Here is a 16,274-nt window from a genome sequence, read left to right as displayed (position 1 = left end):
GAAGGCTGTTCAGGGGAGAAACTTGTCACTTCAAACACAACATTCAACAACTCAGGTGGATAAGTTGGGTCTCTGGGACAAATCATGACCCGACCCCCAGGGAACTTACACGACGCAGAACTAACCTCAGAGATCGGACTTCAGCAACTGTGCTTACGATTCCTTTGTCTAGCAGGCAAGGGAGCAACACCGCTATAGTCTTCTGACCTGTTGCTCCTTTAGAGGGATCACACATTTTTACACAGACCTGGGGACACATCAGAATCAGTGTTGCACAATGTACAAATCTCCTGACCAGATTACACAAAAGCACCTTCTCCATCAGACAGAAGAAGCCAACAGCAACCAGCACAACTGCTCATGGTCAAACCCTGGCTTTGGTACATCTTCACTGTCCTCTCCAGGAGGTACTTATGCCCCAAGCCACACTCCTAAAAGGAATTTCAGTTGCAGTCAGCTTCCAGAGAAGTCAAATTCAGAGCCCAGTAGGCCTTGATCTGCATCTGGGTGAAGAGACGGATCAAATCACCTCTCAGCTGAGGGACAGCCTATCTCAGCCACACGGATTCAACCATTCCGTGAGGCAGGGCAGCAAGTCCCAGAACACAACAGAATCTGCAATTGCAACAATGTTTTAGGACCAGATGACCACTCATGCCATTGAAAAGTCATGCTGTGTGCATTGAGAAATCTGTGATTTCAAACACAGCTCTTAAGATCTGTTTCCACTTCCACCAATGTGACTCTTTTAGAGAAACATCAAACAAAATATTAAGTAATATGTGCACTACTGGAGGAGCTGTTGACACTCTCCAGGGCAGAGGGGCCCTGCAGAGGGATCTGAATAAATTGGAGAACTGGGCACTCACCAACCACGTGAAATTCAACAAGGGCAAGTGTCAGATTTTGCACCTGGGACACAGCAACCCTGGCTGTACATACAGACTGGGGGACGAGATGCTGGAGAGCAGCTCTGCGGAGAAGGATCTGAGGGTTCTGGTTAAGAGCAAGTTGAACACAAGCCAACAGTGTCCCTGGCAGCCAAGAGGGACCCGTGTCCTGGTGCATCCAGCACAGCATCGCCAGCCGGGCAGGGAGGGGATTGTCCTGCTCTGCTCTGCACTGGTGCGGCCTCACCTGCAGCACTGTGTGCAGGGCTGGGCAGCACAGGGTAAAAAGGGTATAAAGCTACTGGAGAGTGTCCAGAGGAGGCTACAAAGTTGGTGAAGGGTTTGGTGCAGAAGCCATATGAGGAACGGCTAAAGTCACTTGGTTTGTTCAACTTGTAGAAGAGGAGACTGAGAGGAGACCTCATGGCAGCTACAGCTTCCTCACAAGGGGAAGATGAGGGCCAGGTCTTTAGTGACCAGTGACAGAACCCAAGGGAACAGCAGGAAGATGTGCCAGGGGAGGTTCAGGTTGGACATTAGGAAAAGGTTCTTCACCCAGAGGGTGCTGGACACTGGAACAGGCTCCCCAGGGAAGTGTCACGGCCCCAAGCCTGACAGTGTTCAAGAAGGGACTGGACAATGTCCTCAGACACATGATGTGAACTGTAGGGCTGTCCTGTGCAGGGACAGGAGTTGGACTTCATGAGCCTTGTGGGTGCCTTCCAACTCAGGACATTCTATGATACTACACCCAAAAAATCTTGTGTCAGTAACAGCACCAGAGTGGGAAGTCCAGATTGGATTGTTTCACACCAGTAAGGTTCCACTGGGCTCAGTCAACTACATCAGTTGTGCTTGGTCAACTGCTGAATTTACAGCAAGTTTCTTTAAATCCCACCCCAAAGTGGTGAACAAAAGGACATCAAAAGAAAAAAATAAGTTCATTTTATCCCTCCCTTGGTTGTATAGAACATAACATTACATTACATTATCCTCAAGCAGCAGAACTTCATCACCATCAACAAAAGTACAGAAGAGTATGTGGTCAAGCTTATTATGATTGCATTCTAGGGGACTGTTCTGTTTATCACAACTGCACCTTATACCAGAGACTTTTTCAAGACAACAGTCATGATAAACAGGTCACCCCTGCAGACACAACAGTGAATGATTACTTGACATCAAAACCACATGTCTCCTTGTGCAAATGACAAAAATTAGAGTTTTACCTTGCTTAAAGTTTTCAAGGCTAGTTCTGCTGCCTTTCGCACAGTCTCCTAAAAAAAGAAGTCAACAATCCATTGTTACTATTTTAAAATATTCTATAGAATAATTCATATTAACTAATAATGCTAGTACTGACAACACTATATTAATGGCTGATGCTTAATAGAATACCTTTGAAAGAAATTTGGGCTTTTCTCCATCAGAGTATCTGGTCTACTCAATGACAAATACATTAATAATCCTGCCTGACACTATCAGGTTCTCTGTGCTTCTGTTCAAATTTGTCTCTGTGATACTATTTCATTGGTCGTCATTTTCAAAACAAAAAATTTCCACAAAAGAAAAAATGCCAAACAAACAATAAAACCCAACATCAAGCCTCCAAAAAACAATGGAACCTTCTACTACAAAAAGAAGTGCTTTGGGTTTGCTTTACCCTATCCTCAGTATAATGCCTGTTGCCTAGAAATGCCTAGAACTAGAGAAAGATGGACAAAAAGCAAACACTAAAATTAGTGCAGCTCTGGTGGCAGGTGACACATCCACCAAATGCATCAATTACTTGCACTGATGAATTAAGCAGTATCTAGCCATATTCCTGGCTACTGAAACACAATCACCTGGACTGGTATTATCTTAGGATGTTCTTGGAAAACATACGGCCTGCCACAAGCAGACCTTCCCAAGCTGTTTTCCAGGAAAAATTCAAGAATTAGATCCTTCCCAGAAGGCAGCCTGAAGGCAGTTTCTCTATTTTGGAAGCTAATGTGGCTCATCAACACTGAGGTAAAATGGGTCAGTTGGTTTTGGTGCCCAAACCCACTTCTGAACACAAGCACACACATGCACATGTGCGCACACACATGCACATGTGCGCACACACACACACACACTCACTACACTTTGGAAAACAGCTCAGCCTTGCTTAAGCTTGAGCAGAGAAGTCTGGATCCAGAGGGAACACTGCTCAAACCTGGAAGGACCTCAGGACTCTGACTTCATATAGGTAACTAATTTACGCGCAAAAGCAGCCCAAAATAAACGTTCCTATAATCAAGAGTTAAGCAAATCCTTAGGAATTCTTTTATATCCAGAAAAAAAGTGCTGAACCATCAAGAATAAGGACAGTAGGAATGACAACTAACACTTAAAAACACGAGAAACATACACAAAGAACTTCTACGGCAGCACGGAAATGTTAAATGCAAGGAGCCTGAATTTATAGTCTGTTTAATACCTAAAATTCCCACTGGCTTAAACTTCTCAGACAATCTCTCTTTAAACATTGACAACCAATGATAAGAAAAGGGGCAATGGGTATAAACTGGAACACAGGAGGATCCACTTAAATTTGAGAAGAAACTTCTTCTCAGTGAGGGTGACAGACACTGGACCAGGCTGCACAGGGAGGTTGTGGAGTCTCCTTCTCTGGACACATTCAAACCCGCCTGGACACATTCCTGTGTAGCCTCATCTGGGTGTTCTGCTCCGGCAGGGGGATTGGACTGGATGAGCTTTCGAGGTCCCTTCCAATCCCTGACATTTTGTGGTTCTGTGTGTGAAACATCTCAGACTTTGATCAGTGTACTTTCTGTTGAAGATTCTGGATAGTTATCAGTTCCATTACCTTAATGTCATCTTGCACTCTGAACAGAATTTCCCAGATCTCTGGCAGCTTGTCTATAATGTCATCCAAAGGTCTTCCTCTTAGTAAGTCATTCAGTGCCAGACAGCTGCAAAGAAGGAATTTTATTCACATGGTGTACGTATTTGACAAATGTACATACAGATGCTTTTATAAATATAAGGAAATGGTTAAAAAAAAAAAAAGATAACTACTGCACATTCCTTATTTTCCCCAAACCCTACTCTACATTGTCATAAGAACATCTCCTTTAGGATGGAAAAAAACATTCAGCCAGTCAGGTGAAATCTGAAACAGGCAACAGTGAGAAAGGTTGCTGTAGTGAAAATTGCTATTGTAAACATTCTAGTTATGAAATTGCTTCAGATTTTTTATTTAAGTATAGCATAAGAACAAAACAAAACCGTCTAAAGACTGGAATTGAAATTAAGATGGAAGTTTTCAACACAGCATAACTGCAAACCAGAATAAACAAAAAGAAGTTTACTAAAAATGCTATACTGACTGGCATCCTGCTGTTAGGTACATATATCACCAGACTGCCAATATTTTCTAACATTAAGCAATATTTCAGGTTCAAGGATAGGCAGGAACTTATCAGAAAACTCCTCCTTCAGAGAATGCTGTTTAGTATCATGCTCAAGCTACATGTCATAAAAAAAATTCAGGCTAAATGAAGCAAAGAGTTTCAAGATTGAGTCACACTTCCAGTGTAGACTACATGCCTGGGCTCTACCCTGATGAAAGGATGTGTCTTCTTTCCCCCTCAGCTTCTTCAGGTTAACAAGTTTATGGTGAAGAATGGAAGAAAGTTCAAAGAAAATACATTACTTTTCCTAGCAATACCTGGATTCTCTGATCCTCCACAGACTGCTGGTTAGGTTACTGATCAAATCCTCAAGAATCTCCTTCATGTACTTATCAACCTATTTTTAAAAAAGGAAAAATCATGAAACAAGCATGAACCATGCATCCTTTTTCTGTACTCTGAAAAAAAAAATGAAGTTCTTTCGGACAATACAGCCTGCTTTCAGACACAGCAGATGGACTAATGCTTGTCAGAGCTGAGCCCACACAAACCTACCCTGACTTTGCTTTAGGCACACCTTTCTCTGCACTGCTTCATGTTTTAATGCTGTGACAAGAGATGACGAAAAAAAGAGGAAAATCCCTCAGTCCTTTATCAACTGAACTGTTCAGAGGCAGCACCAAACATATATTTACCGGAGAAGCATTTTTGCTTTGATAAGGGACCAGAGTGAATAACTTCACATGTTAAGATCAGATTTGCTAGGAGAAAAGATCTGCAAACCCAGCACCTGGACTTGCAAAGCCAGAACAAGTGCACCCCATTAAAATCACTTATTCCTGAAACTTGTTTGAGAGGAGCTATCCTCAAACTGATGGAACAGTCTCTTCCCATGGGTTTCCTCCCACTTAAAAACCGAGGAACCATATTCAGATGCTCTTCCTCTAGGAAGGGCATCTTGGGTCACCACGATTCCTGAAGAGCTTTCTCATAAGCAATATTAAAGCAATATCAAACTGTGGAAAGACCCCATGTAAAGTAAAGTAAATCATACACTATAACGCAGGCCACACAAACAAGGTCTGCAATATCCTTTCACATGTAAGAGGCAGTGGAAAAATCTCCGCACATCCTCCACCTCATCTGTAGATTCAAGCCCCTCTTTCTCTGTAGGACAATACCTCTCCCCTTTTTGCACAGCCCCTCCTTCACAAGATGCATCTGTCCCATGATGAATGCTGAGATGTCGCTGGTTAGCAGTAAACCTGCCACTCCGCTGCTCACTCACCATTGACTTGTCGGTGACCAAGGCATTCCAAATGCTGGTCATTGCCTGTCGAATGCCCAGGTTGGGGTCAAACTGGTAACGGTAGAGCCGGGGAAGAAGCTGGGGCAAAAATGGAGCCAGCTGCTCTCCAGCCTTGGCAGCTATCACATTGAAACCAAAAGCTGCTCCCTGAAATGATGACAAAAGAGTATTTGTCAAAATAATTTGCATGATCACTCAGTTACTGCTCCTGGGCACACCACAGTCTGTGGTAAAACTAACCAACAGTTTAGACTTCAACCAAATCAAAAGGACTTGAATGGTACCAGAATTAGCTCCTCATCAGTGCTACAGTACCACAGTGATATCAAGCATACAATCACAATCAGCAGACAACAGAATACTTCAAAACTTCCTTCCCTCCAGCCTTCATTTCAAGATACCAAGTGACTCCATTTGATAAAGTGGTGGTGAATTAAAACTATCAAGATGTCGATATGTTCTTCCAAAAGAGGTTCTTTCTCTGAAAAACTGGTGAGGATGAGCCACTGCTTCCCTAAAACTCTGTTTCATTTAGAGAAGTTAGAATAACTTAGGAACAGAAAAGCTAAAAATAAAAGAACTCTACCTTAGTTCTACAACCTGAAATTTCTGAGGATTATAATTTTGCATCTGTCCATATTTACTTTAAACTCTCGTATTCTTCCATACTCTTTTCTTTCTTCCCTGTCAGTTCCACTGTCAACTCTAACACAGGGGAGCTGCTGCTCACCCATGAAGTCCCATGGGATCTGCCCAGAAAAAAATTGCTCCATACAGGTTGTGCAGTGACTGCCTCTAATAACTTCATGTTTCCTGACTTGCAGTGTCAAAAGCTGCCACTCGAAACCCCACACTAGGAATTTCCCAGGATAGGATGTGCTATCCGGATTAGTCTAGAAAAGGAAGAGTAATAAAGACAAACTCTCAGTTATGACCACTGACGTGAGGACCAAGAGGCTGCAGAAAGTCTAAGAAAAAGGGAGGCATCATCTGCAAGGCCCTGAGCAGCTTGCTCTTGTGCAGACTTTTGGAACTTAGACTTCCAGATGTCCTCTTTAACTTAAACGGTTCTGCAATTTTCCCAAATGTCAACAGTCAGCCCACAGTTCCTGAGTGGATTTTCTTGACTTATCCTGGCTGGTGAAATTCCACAAGGGTCAAGAACCTAATTAGGCTCCTGTGCTTCAGAAGTCCCAGTGCAAAGACAGGGAAGTCTTGAGAGATGTGCTGACTTGTGAAACTCAAAAGGTGCAATGCAGAAGACAAAGATGCTGCATCTCCTTTACAAAAGGTGCTCTGCCTACTCCCAGGGACAAAACAAGTTATTCCACACTGCGGTAAAGCCAGTGAAAAAGTCCCCAGGTTAAAACTCTGAAATGTATACTTAAATCTTGAAATTTATGATGCTATCTTTTTTGCAGGAAGTGGATCCAATAGTATTTTGACTTTGCTAAGGGTTCCAGTAGCTTTGAAATATAAAGACTTGAGTTAAAAAGGATACTTTTGACAGTAGTGATTAAACTAGTGTATTGTCAACTGGCTTTTTTAGTGACTTGTTGCTGAATATTTTTTTGCTCTGCCTTTTTACATCACAAAGTTCACTTTCTTTGGCATTTTAAAATTCATCCAGTTTTGAAAATACGATCTCACTGTTTGAGCACATCAAGATCTGGCCTCTACACACACTCAAAAGTAAAACAAGGGATCAAAATTGATTCAACAGTGAATGTGGGATCATATGAACCCTGTGAAACCAATGTTTTGCTACAAGAATTTAGAGTAATCCTGAATTTGTTTCTCAGACTGGTAAATCTGTGTTGGACCTGATGCCAAAGCATCAACAAATGCTTTCCACATGCAGTTATCCATAGACCATACAACCAGAGCTAGGAACATGAAGTTATTGTTTCCAGAGTTCACAGTGGGAATGGAAGTATGAAAGCAGTGAATTACCTTCCGAGAATTCCACATGGCATGATGGTTGGCCAGATTCATGAATTTGTACACCAGGTCTGGTTGATTGAGATCACTAGCCAGTGAACAAAGTTCCTTGTAGGTAGAAAGACCTTGACTTTAGAAAGCAGAAGGGAAATCAGTGTCACTATTTTTAGCTACATAAATCTCGTAACAGCTAAAGCTATAGTCAAATCTCAGCCAAAAGCAGACAGAGAGAAGTGAATACCCTGTCTGTACTGCAAGAAAATAGCTATGGTAACTTAGAGAACAAGAAAGAATAAAAAGCTCAAGAAGTAGATTTATAAGTAAGGGAATACTGTTTCAGCACTAATTGTGTGTCTGTCATTGAGACTGTCAGTAAACTCACCCATCTGGGGTTTTGCTCAGGCCACCCTGAAACACCACAGTTTCTCCAGTCATCTCATGTTTGGCTCTGGTAGAAAAGAGGTCCAGTATTAGCTTTACCAAACTCTACCCTTGAATGGACTGCATGCTACAGAACAAGTTAATTTGTTTTGTTTTATTAAGTCAGTAATTTCCCATTCTTTCAGTTCCAATCCCACAAAAACCACACAGGTGTGCAATGCCACACACACTGCAAGGAATCTCATTAACCTGTATCTTATAAAGACTTATAAATCCAGGGTGGGTGTCAAGAAGATGGGACTAGACTCTTTTCAGTGGTGCCCAATGACAGGATGAGGGGCAATGGGCACAGACAAAAGCAAAGGAGGTTCCAACTGAATATGAGGAGAAACTTCTTTATTTTGAGGGTGACAAAGCCCTGGAACAGGCTGTCCAGAGAGGTTGTGGAGTCTCCTTCTCCGGAGACATTCAAACCTGCCTGGACACCTTCCTGTGTGATCTGCTCTGGTGAACCTGCTTTAGCAGGTGGGTTGGACTGGATGATCTCCAGAGGTCCCTTCCAATCCCAGCCATTCTGTGATTCTGTTAAGGAGATGTGGCAGAAAAGTGAGAGGTTTGCCATGCAGTCAAAAGGTAAGAAGTCAAAACACTTTTAATTCTGCCCAGACACAAGCCATATAATGGGCAGCAATTCTCTACTTCAAAATGAAGAAATCCCGTTTCCATTCAGCTAATTTGTTCCTGTTTACACCACTGGACCCCTATACTCCAAGCTTGGGGTTCTGACATTCACAGTGGTCACATCCACACCAGGTTAAGACAGGAGTGGGCTGCAGAAGAGCATCGCCAGCCTAACCAACATGATCAGTAGCCAGGAGTTCTTTAAGACCAGCATTTTTTGCACTAAGGCTGAAAAGTGAACATTAACAACACTTTCTCAGCAAAAGGTACAGAGTTCAGGCACAAGCAAATCCTCACTTCTGCAACATTCACATTGTTCAGAGTTGCTGCAAGAGGTCATTGTCCTTGGCAATTACACAATGCAGCAAGCAGGAAATCTAACCAAACATCAGCTGTTTTGAACTGCTTGAATCAGGACTGAATAATTATGTTGAAGCTTTTTTGAATGGAACAAAACTGGAACAACTTCTGTCACAACAAATTCTAAGTTGCATTAAGAAATGTTCCAGTTTGGCCCGCTGGCAATACATGGACACTGGCTTGCCATTGGCTACAAAACATTTCTTCCCACAAACAAGAGATGCACATTTGTGTTCCCATTAGACACATAGCTCAGAGCACTCTCGCACTGTGTTCTGAGCTGACTGTACCTTTTTCCATGCATAAGGGTATCAACAAGTGTGGTGACTAGCTCTTGCTGATCCTGTTCACTTCCTAGTTCATATATCAGCCCAAGACCTTTTGAAGCAACATCTTGACTAAGCTCTGCAAGAGATTTTACAAAGTAAAATTAAAGATAAGCATGTAAATAAGTAACACACTAATTTCAAAAACAAGATTTAACCAAAAGCATGATGTAGTAAACAGAGTTCTGCACTGCAGTTGACAGCTCTCCATTTTGGAGCAGATCTAGTCTGGCAAGGCACAAGCTTTGCATTCTGAAGTAACAATTTGTTCTGAAGGCATGTCCCCCATCAAATTAGGTGACATCTTCATGTTAATATTGTCACTGCAGGTTTCTAAAGTAGCAGAGAGAGTTCCAAGAGCCATAAGTATCCTGACACACTGCTGGTCCATAAAGCCCAGCGAAGTTAATGGTAATACTGTCTTCAACTTCAGTGAGCTTCGGATAGGCTGCTGTATGCTGCCCTTTCCACTAGCTGCCATGGGCAGACCTACAAGCCAAAATCTACTAGCTTAAAGAGGGCTTAGTGGTCCTGTCCATGCAGAATGCTCTGATACACATCCTGCTGCTCAAAGCAGAGCAAAAGTAGCACCACTAAACAGTTTCTGTTACTACAGTCTGAAGGGCAAGTGCAGAAAAAGATTTGTGTTCAGTTAGCAAATGACTAAAAAACGTGCTTCTCATCTCTACATGCAAAGCCTAGAAATAATTCCCATTAGGTCAGGAACGGGATGTTTCTTACAGTCACCTGTTAATGCTGACTGACAGAGAGAGTGTAGGTGACTTTCTGCATGCTCCAAGATTCCCTCCAATCTGTTAAAAGTCCACCAAAAGACAAAATTCTTAAGATGTGGTAGTACTTACCATCACTATCTGACAGAATTGAAACAAATGCACTTTGAATATCCTTGAGATGAGACTGTAAGATGAGGAAAAAAAAGGCATTATTTTTATTTCCGGTTTTGGATCCTTTGTCTGGTCTCAAGGAAAGTTCCTAACAGATAAACAGGCCATTCTATCAATGAGGTTGCCTAGCTAACCTACACTTATGACAATAACTGTCCTCCTCTCCATAAATGTAAGCAGTAGCCTGACTGACATTCACAGAAGAAAACAGTTATGTGTCCAGCACCTTTTTACAGTTACCACGTCATTAGTAAGCCATGTATTTTATTTTCCTTGCCTAATACGTGGCAATAATGCGTCATAAACCTGGCTTGCTGTCAGATGGGGCTATTCTCTGTGCAAGAGTGCCTTTTCTTCATCCCCACACTAGTGGATTTCATCACCTTCCACAACATGCACTGTTTAGACAAGTGTAATATGCGGCAAGGTTTTACACGCAACAAACAGATAACATTTGTAAAGCACCTATTGTCCCAAAGTTCTTTATCATTACCTGGAAGCACAAAATGGTTGCATAGGGCCCTGACAGTCTGTAATACCTCTATGCAGAGAGAGGACATTTTGCTTGGGAATGATTTGTTAAGTCCTTGCGTACAGGACCTTTCAAATTCTCTTATTGGAGAGAAGCATCGTAAATATAAGGTTTTCATCAAAGCACACAAAAAATACACAGTACAAGAAGCATATCGTAACTGCTTCTAGGTACCAAAGTTGTGATAAACTCTGTAAAACAAACAAGTCCAGGAACTCCATCTAGTTCCCCTCCTAGATCTCCTTTCAATACTTTCCAAAAATAAATCCTAAAAACTATACAGACACCAACCTCTTCTTCCCAAGGGAAGATGTACTGCTACTTCATTCCACAACAGCTACTTAAACTAAGCACAGTCTGCCTTGCGTGCAAGTCAGATGTTTATAAAGGTGCTAAACAGCCTAATTCGTCTGTCAGTTAGTATGTTGCCCTAGTAACAAACAATAAGACACATCTCAAAAAGACCTCAATAAGGACTGCAGCAGCACCGAGGGAAAAGAAGCAATGCAACTGAAGGAGAAGGAAGGGACAGAAAAGAGCTGAGAAGCAAAAACAGAGACAATGAGCTAGTGTTAAGAAAGGGTATATTTCTTACCTTAATTGCTTTATGCGTGCTCAGCTTCTTCACCATCGACAGAAGCCAGATGCAAGCTGCCTGTCTGACGTGTGGGTTGGGGCTGATAATGTGCTTGTTCAAAATAAGGTCTAGGACCCAAGGAACCACATCATTCACTTTCAAATCTACATGAAAGCAAGAAAGAAAGAAAGGAGGAGGGGAGGGAGCTTTGTGGATCAGTCACATCCCATTCAATTTCAACATAATGTGCAGTGGTAATAAAAAACCTAATCAGCCCATGAGTACTCAAGTGACGCCTTAATCTCTGCTTATTTAGGAAAAGTCTTCACTGGAGTCAATGTGAAATTATTTCTCCTAATAGAAGCATTGAGCAGAGTCCTCTTAACCCTTCACAAAACTCTTTCAGACCCTGTGGCCAAAAAGAGATACCACTCATACTGCATATGATTCAGTGCACTACTTTTTTTTTGTCAGGACTCAAAATTTCTGGAACAACAGCAGGGTTTGATTTCGACCCCATTCTGCACATGCTCAGCTTTGTGTACACCTGAGATCTAAGACCACTCTCACAACATTAAAACACCGTTTTGCAGGTCTGAGGCTGATATTTACAGCTGCCTGTTTTGAAGCTAACATTTTGTCATGCTTGTATTTCAATGGGTATAGAATCTTAGTACTTACATAAAATTTCTGCATTTACTGCATATAAACGTCACTTAACCATATCAGTCCAAGTTGTTCACAAGAGATTTGCAACCTAATTTTATAGACCTATTTTCCAGTGCAGGCTCTAAAACGCTATTTTAAAAGGTTTGTGTATGTTAAACCTGAAACCAATGCAACATGGCAAAACAAAATGAAAAAAAGAACAAATGCAGTTTCAAGTGGTAATGAATTAGATTGTATCCAGAAGTTATTTAAACAGCACATGAAACAAGTCTTCTACTGTCTGTGCAAACGGACCTGAAGATGTGAAATGACCTGGTACTAGCTCAGCACTGCGAGATTTTACATTCCTGAATCCAGCTCCTATGTTAGGAAAGCCTACCTGAAGGAGGGATGTATTCCTCCTCTGTGACTGTCCACGCATCACGTGCAGCCACCGAGCTGGTTCCTACAGCAGCGCTGGTAATAGCTTCGCCAACAGTGAACTGCAGCTCTATTTGCTTGGCCTGAAAAACAGAACAGACCCTCACTGACAGTACTAATTAAACACAAACCAAAACTCTTGGCATTTCACCAAACCACAGTCTCTCTCCCAGCCCGAATTCTCATCAAGATCCCTCTTTTGGTGAGCATCTGCGACTACATGGCACCTCAGACCCACTGAAATTGATGGAAACTGAGGTGATGTCAGACTCACAAAAATGAATCATAAGAGCTAGAATTTCCACACTTAAAGTGTGCCCCCTACAAAGCACTTGCTAGTCTCTGCAGAAGTTCACCCCAGTGAACTGAAAGAATTGGAGAGACAGGATGATAATGTTTAAAAAGTTAGAACAAGACCGACAGACACTAATGAAAATCACCGTGGCTTTGTATGCAGTAGTAACATATTGTCCTGTAATTCCATCCAGAAGTTGATCATCTCCAAGAGATACACAAATTTGTTTTTCATGTTAAAAGAATGCAGACAATATTTTCCATTGTTTTTCTGTCCTCTTTCCACTACTCTCTAAGCCTTCGGCATAGAATGTTCAGAATTCTGCCACTGTTTTGTCACTATTTATGATGAATCTTGAATTGTAAGAACTGATTTCCGTACCTGTTGAGTACCTTCTAGATAGCTTTCCTTACTCCCTGGAAGCACAAAATGCTCAGGCATTTGGAGATGTAAGCCCTTAGCTTCCTGCAATCTAAGATAATTTTTTTTTCAAGTACACATTTTATAAAAGATGCTGTAATGATCCTAAACAGTTACAGGAGATAAACATGGCACCTAAAAGACATAACTTTATGTTTTTGTACACAATATTCTTACTATTCTTGCTTGCTGGTCACATCAGATTGGAAGACTCAGCAAACCCAGCCTGTCTGATACACAATAGCTGCTTCTACAATGCTGAATCCTGTGTCAGTATGAACAAGGGAGAAAGATAAAACAAGCTGTAAATGAAGAACAATAAAAATGCTCCTTGACTATTTAATTTTGCTGTCTGGCATATTGCAATACATAGAGCAGCTCTGAAGTACTGCGAAAGAACACAGTTCACTACATCAACACATTCAGATTGAAAACAGATACATATATCCCTATAAAGAAAGTTTCTAATTCAAGTGTGCTATATCAGCTGATGTAGTGCAGATGAAAAAGAAGGTCTATTTATATTATCTACTTCTAGGGTATTTTTGAAGGCCAAAGTACAGGCCTATGGCTTCATTACTATAAGCTCTTAAGATTTTACACATACAGACAGTCCTCCTGAAAGGGAATGCATATTTGTCCCAGGGATCGGGGCAGAGATCGTGACTGGCAAGCTTTTAAATCATGGCATAAAACATGAGCCCCAAACATACCTCTGCTCTCTATTTCAAGGCAGTTTTTAAAAATCCAGCAGCACTATTACAAAAAGACAGCTTGCCTTGCAAACTTGGCTCTCAAGATATAAAGAGCATTGAAATAGAAATATACACTGAGTATAAAGACTAATACATGGATAGTGCCTCACCTCCACAGAATCCATTAAACCCTGCAACAGCAGTTTCTGGTGGGGAAAATCTTCATCTCCAACTGGGAAGTAACCCAAGGTTTGTATTGCTCGTTCCTTCATCTTAAATAGAAACAAAAAATGAACATCATCACATAACCTTCCTGTAAATCCAGAAGATACACTTTAGACTCCCTCTTTCACTTAAGGTACCAGAAGTTAGACATGCAAGTGACTTATAAGATCAATCAGTGCAACTCTCTTCCAAAACACAGATCAAAACAAATGTCATGCTACCTTTGAGGATTACTTCCAGGTAAGCGAAGATACTCCCATTTTTCTTGAATTAAAATTAGGACCCTTCATAGTTCTCATCCCTTAAGCTCTTACATAGAACTATAGAATGCAGAAGTGATCAACTGCCCGACAACACTTGAAAAACCCTCAGCCTAATTCTGACTCACTAAAGCAAACAATAAGCATAATTCCTTTAAAAACCAAGGCTGAGTTGGGCAGGTAAGGCATAAACCCGGGGACAGTGCATTCCAGAAATGAACAAGAATCATAACAATACTACAAAATCTTGCCTTGTTTGTTTCCTTGCTGGAAGGGATTCGGGCCAATAAGTTTTCAACAAGCTGCATTTTTGTAAATCCTGGTCCTTCGCTGGGGATCGGCAAGGGGCCGTTCCTGCCAATCTCCCCAAGAGCTGTACAAGCAGCAACCACAAGGAAGGGAGAGCTGCTATCCAGAAAAGAACCTACAGAAAAAAGTAAAACAGGTTCACTCGGATTTTGTATTATTATTTAGCAATGTGCAGGCAGGCACTTGTATATTACCCATGCAAGAAGCAAAATGTTTATCTTGTCTACAGCATTACGCTAGAACAAAATCAAGGCGTTCCTGCTCCAGCAGGGGGATTGGACTAGATGATTTTTTGAGGTCCCTTCCAATCCCAAACATACTGTGATACTGTGATACTGTGAAAGGAGACACTGAGAGAATTCCAGGCAGTGGCACCGCTCCTAATTTTGCTAGTTTGGTCTATGAGCTAAGAGCCCACCTAATTCTTGTTGAAGAGAGTTATGTCCATGCATCTAATCACATGACATTTTTACAGGCTGTAAATTCTATCACAGAAAGTGAACTCAAGATTGCAGTATCTATGGGGTGAATATCTTAGAAAAGTCCTCAGCCAGGGATGGTTGAAAAAACAACTACTACATGTCAGGCAGGAAGTTACCTATTGTCTCCGTCGTTAACTTTATGAGCTGTTCTTGTTCCGGCATGACTGCTGTGTTTGGCTGTTTTATGTCTTGTAGCTCCATTGTTCTCATTTTCCCTTTGGCCAAGTACCTTCCTATGGTAAATCCCAAAGCCAACAACGATCCATGTTGGACCTCCGGGTTCTACAGACAACACCAACAATGCACAAAATCTCATTTTCAAAGCAAGTAACACTTTGCACAAAGCACTGATTTTAAAACACATATGGACAAGCCAGATGAGAAGACACCATTTAAAATGAAGAGTTGTAACACATAATAGAAGAACAGAGAATTTGATATTGCTAGTGTTCTCTGATGGATGGAGCCCTTTAAGATAAAAGTAACAAAACTCAGAAGAGATTTAAGAGGACAAATTAAGAACTTATCATCAGCACTCACATTCCTAAAGTCCATCCCTTGGTAGCCAGGTTAAAAGTCCAACTCATCTGATTTGTTGAGCATACTCAGATTTAGGGGACAAAATGTACTCTTTGGTACAAAGCAGTAAAGGGGAATTAGTCTAGATTTGCCTTGCTAAGAATAAGAACACACTTGGCCTAGAAACACCAAAGTCAATGCCTCTAAACAGTTCAGCAGGCCATCCTACACTGCAGAAAGTTGCATCAGTATGACTGTGCTGCCAGGACGGGATCTTCAGCCTAGCCTGGTGACCAGGGACTGCTCTGTGTTGTGGTCTCACAGCAGCAAAGCCAGCTGAAGACGGTCCTTCACCCTCTCCACTTCAGCTATCCATTTGCACTGCAGTCCTTGCCAGGCCACCACAGATCACCACCACCCCACTGGTTCTGTATGTCCACAGCGCACCAGAGCGCTACCTGACTCACACTCAAAAATGCACGGGAACACTTTTTTTGTTGTCGTTTCATGGTTCACATCCCTCTTTATTCCCAGCCAGGTTCTGCGACAGGTCAACCACGGCTTCGCGGGTGACAGGGGCAGAAAGCAGCAGTGGGGGCTGGGACTCATCTGTGCCAGCTTTGTGACTGCAGAAGCTGCACCCTATGCTAAACCAAGCAATGACATCGCTTTGGCTC

At 41.9% G+C, this 16,274-nt stretch overlaps 1 protein-coding gene across 3 annotated transcripts in view; it reads right to left on the bottom strand.

The window, feature by feature from the left end:
* Nucleotides 1-16,274, bottom strand: part of ECPAS (Ecm29 proteasome adaptor and scaffold) — a 74,667-nt gene that overhangs the window by 16,675 nt on the left and 41,718 nt on the right. For all 3 annotated transcript variants that reach the window (XM_065861362.2, XM_065861361.2, XM_065861363.2), the window contains 14 exons: nt 15,195-15,360; nt 14,539-14,711; nt 13,973-14,074; nt 12,352-12,475; nt 11,322-11,467; nt 10,153-10,207; nt 9,254-9,368; nt 7,924-7,989; nt 7,554-7,671; nt 5,580-5,747; nt 4,609-4,688; nt 3,745-3,850; nt 2,120-2,167; nt 126-247 (listed from right to left, as the gene is read on the bottom strand). In XM_065861362.2, coding sequence (XP_065717434.1) covers nt 126-247; nt 2,120-2,167; nt 3,745-3,850; nt 4,609-4,688; nt 5,580-5,747; nt 7,554-7,671; nt 7,924-7,989; nt 9,254-9,368; nt 10,153-10,207; nt 11,322-11,467; nt 12,352-12,475; nt 13,973-14,074; nt 14,539-14,711; nt 15,195-15,360 — 1,589 coding nt within the window. The remainder of the gene's footprint in view (nt 1-125; nt 248-2,119; nt 2,168-3,744; nt 3,851-4,608; nt 4,689-5,579; nt 5,748-7,553; nt 7,672-7,923; nt 7,990-9,253; nt 9,369-10,152; nt 10,208-11,321; nt 11,468-12,351; nt 12,476-13,972; nt 14,075-14,538; nt 14,712-15,194; nt 15,361-16,274) is intronic.

Source organism: Patagioenas fasciata, chromosome Z (genome assembly GCF_037038585.1).
Source record: "Patagioenas fasciata isolate bPatFas1 chromosome Z, bPatFas1.hap1, whole genome shotgun sequence".
NCBI classification, from domain to species: domain Eukaryota; kingdom Metazoa; phylum Chordata; class Aves; order Columbiformes; family Columbidae; genus Patagioenas; species Patagioenas fasciata.
Note: the sequence above shows the minus strand (reverse complement) of the source record. Positions and strands in the feature narration are given on the sequence as shown.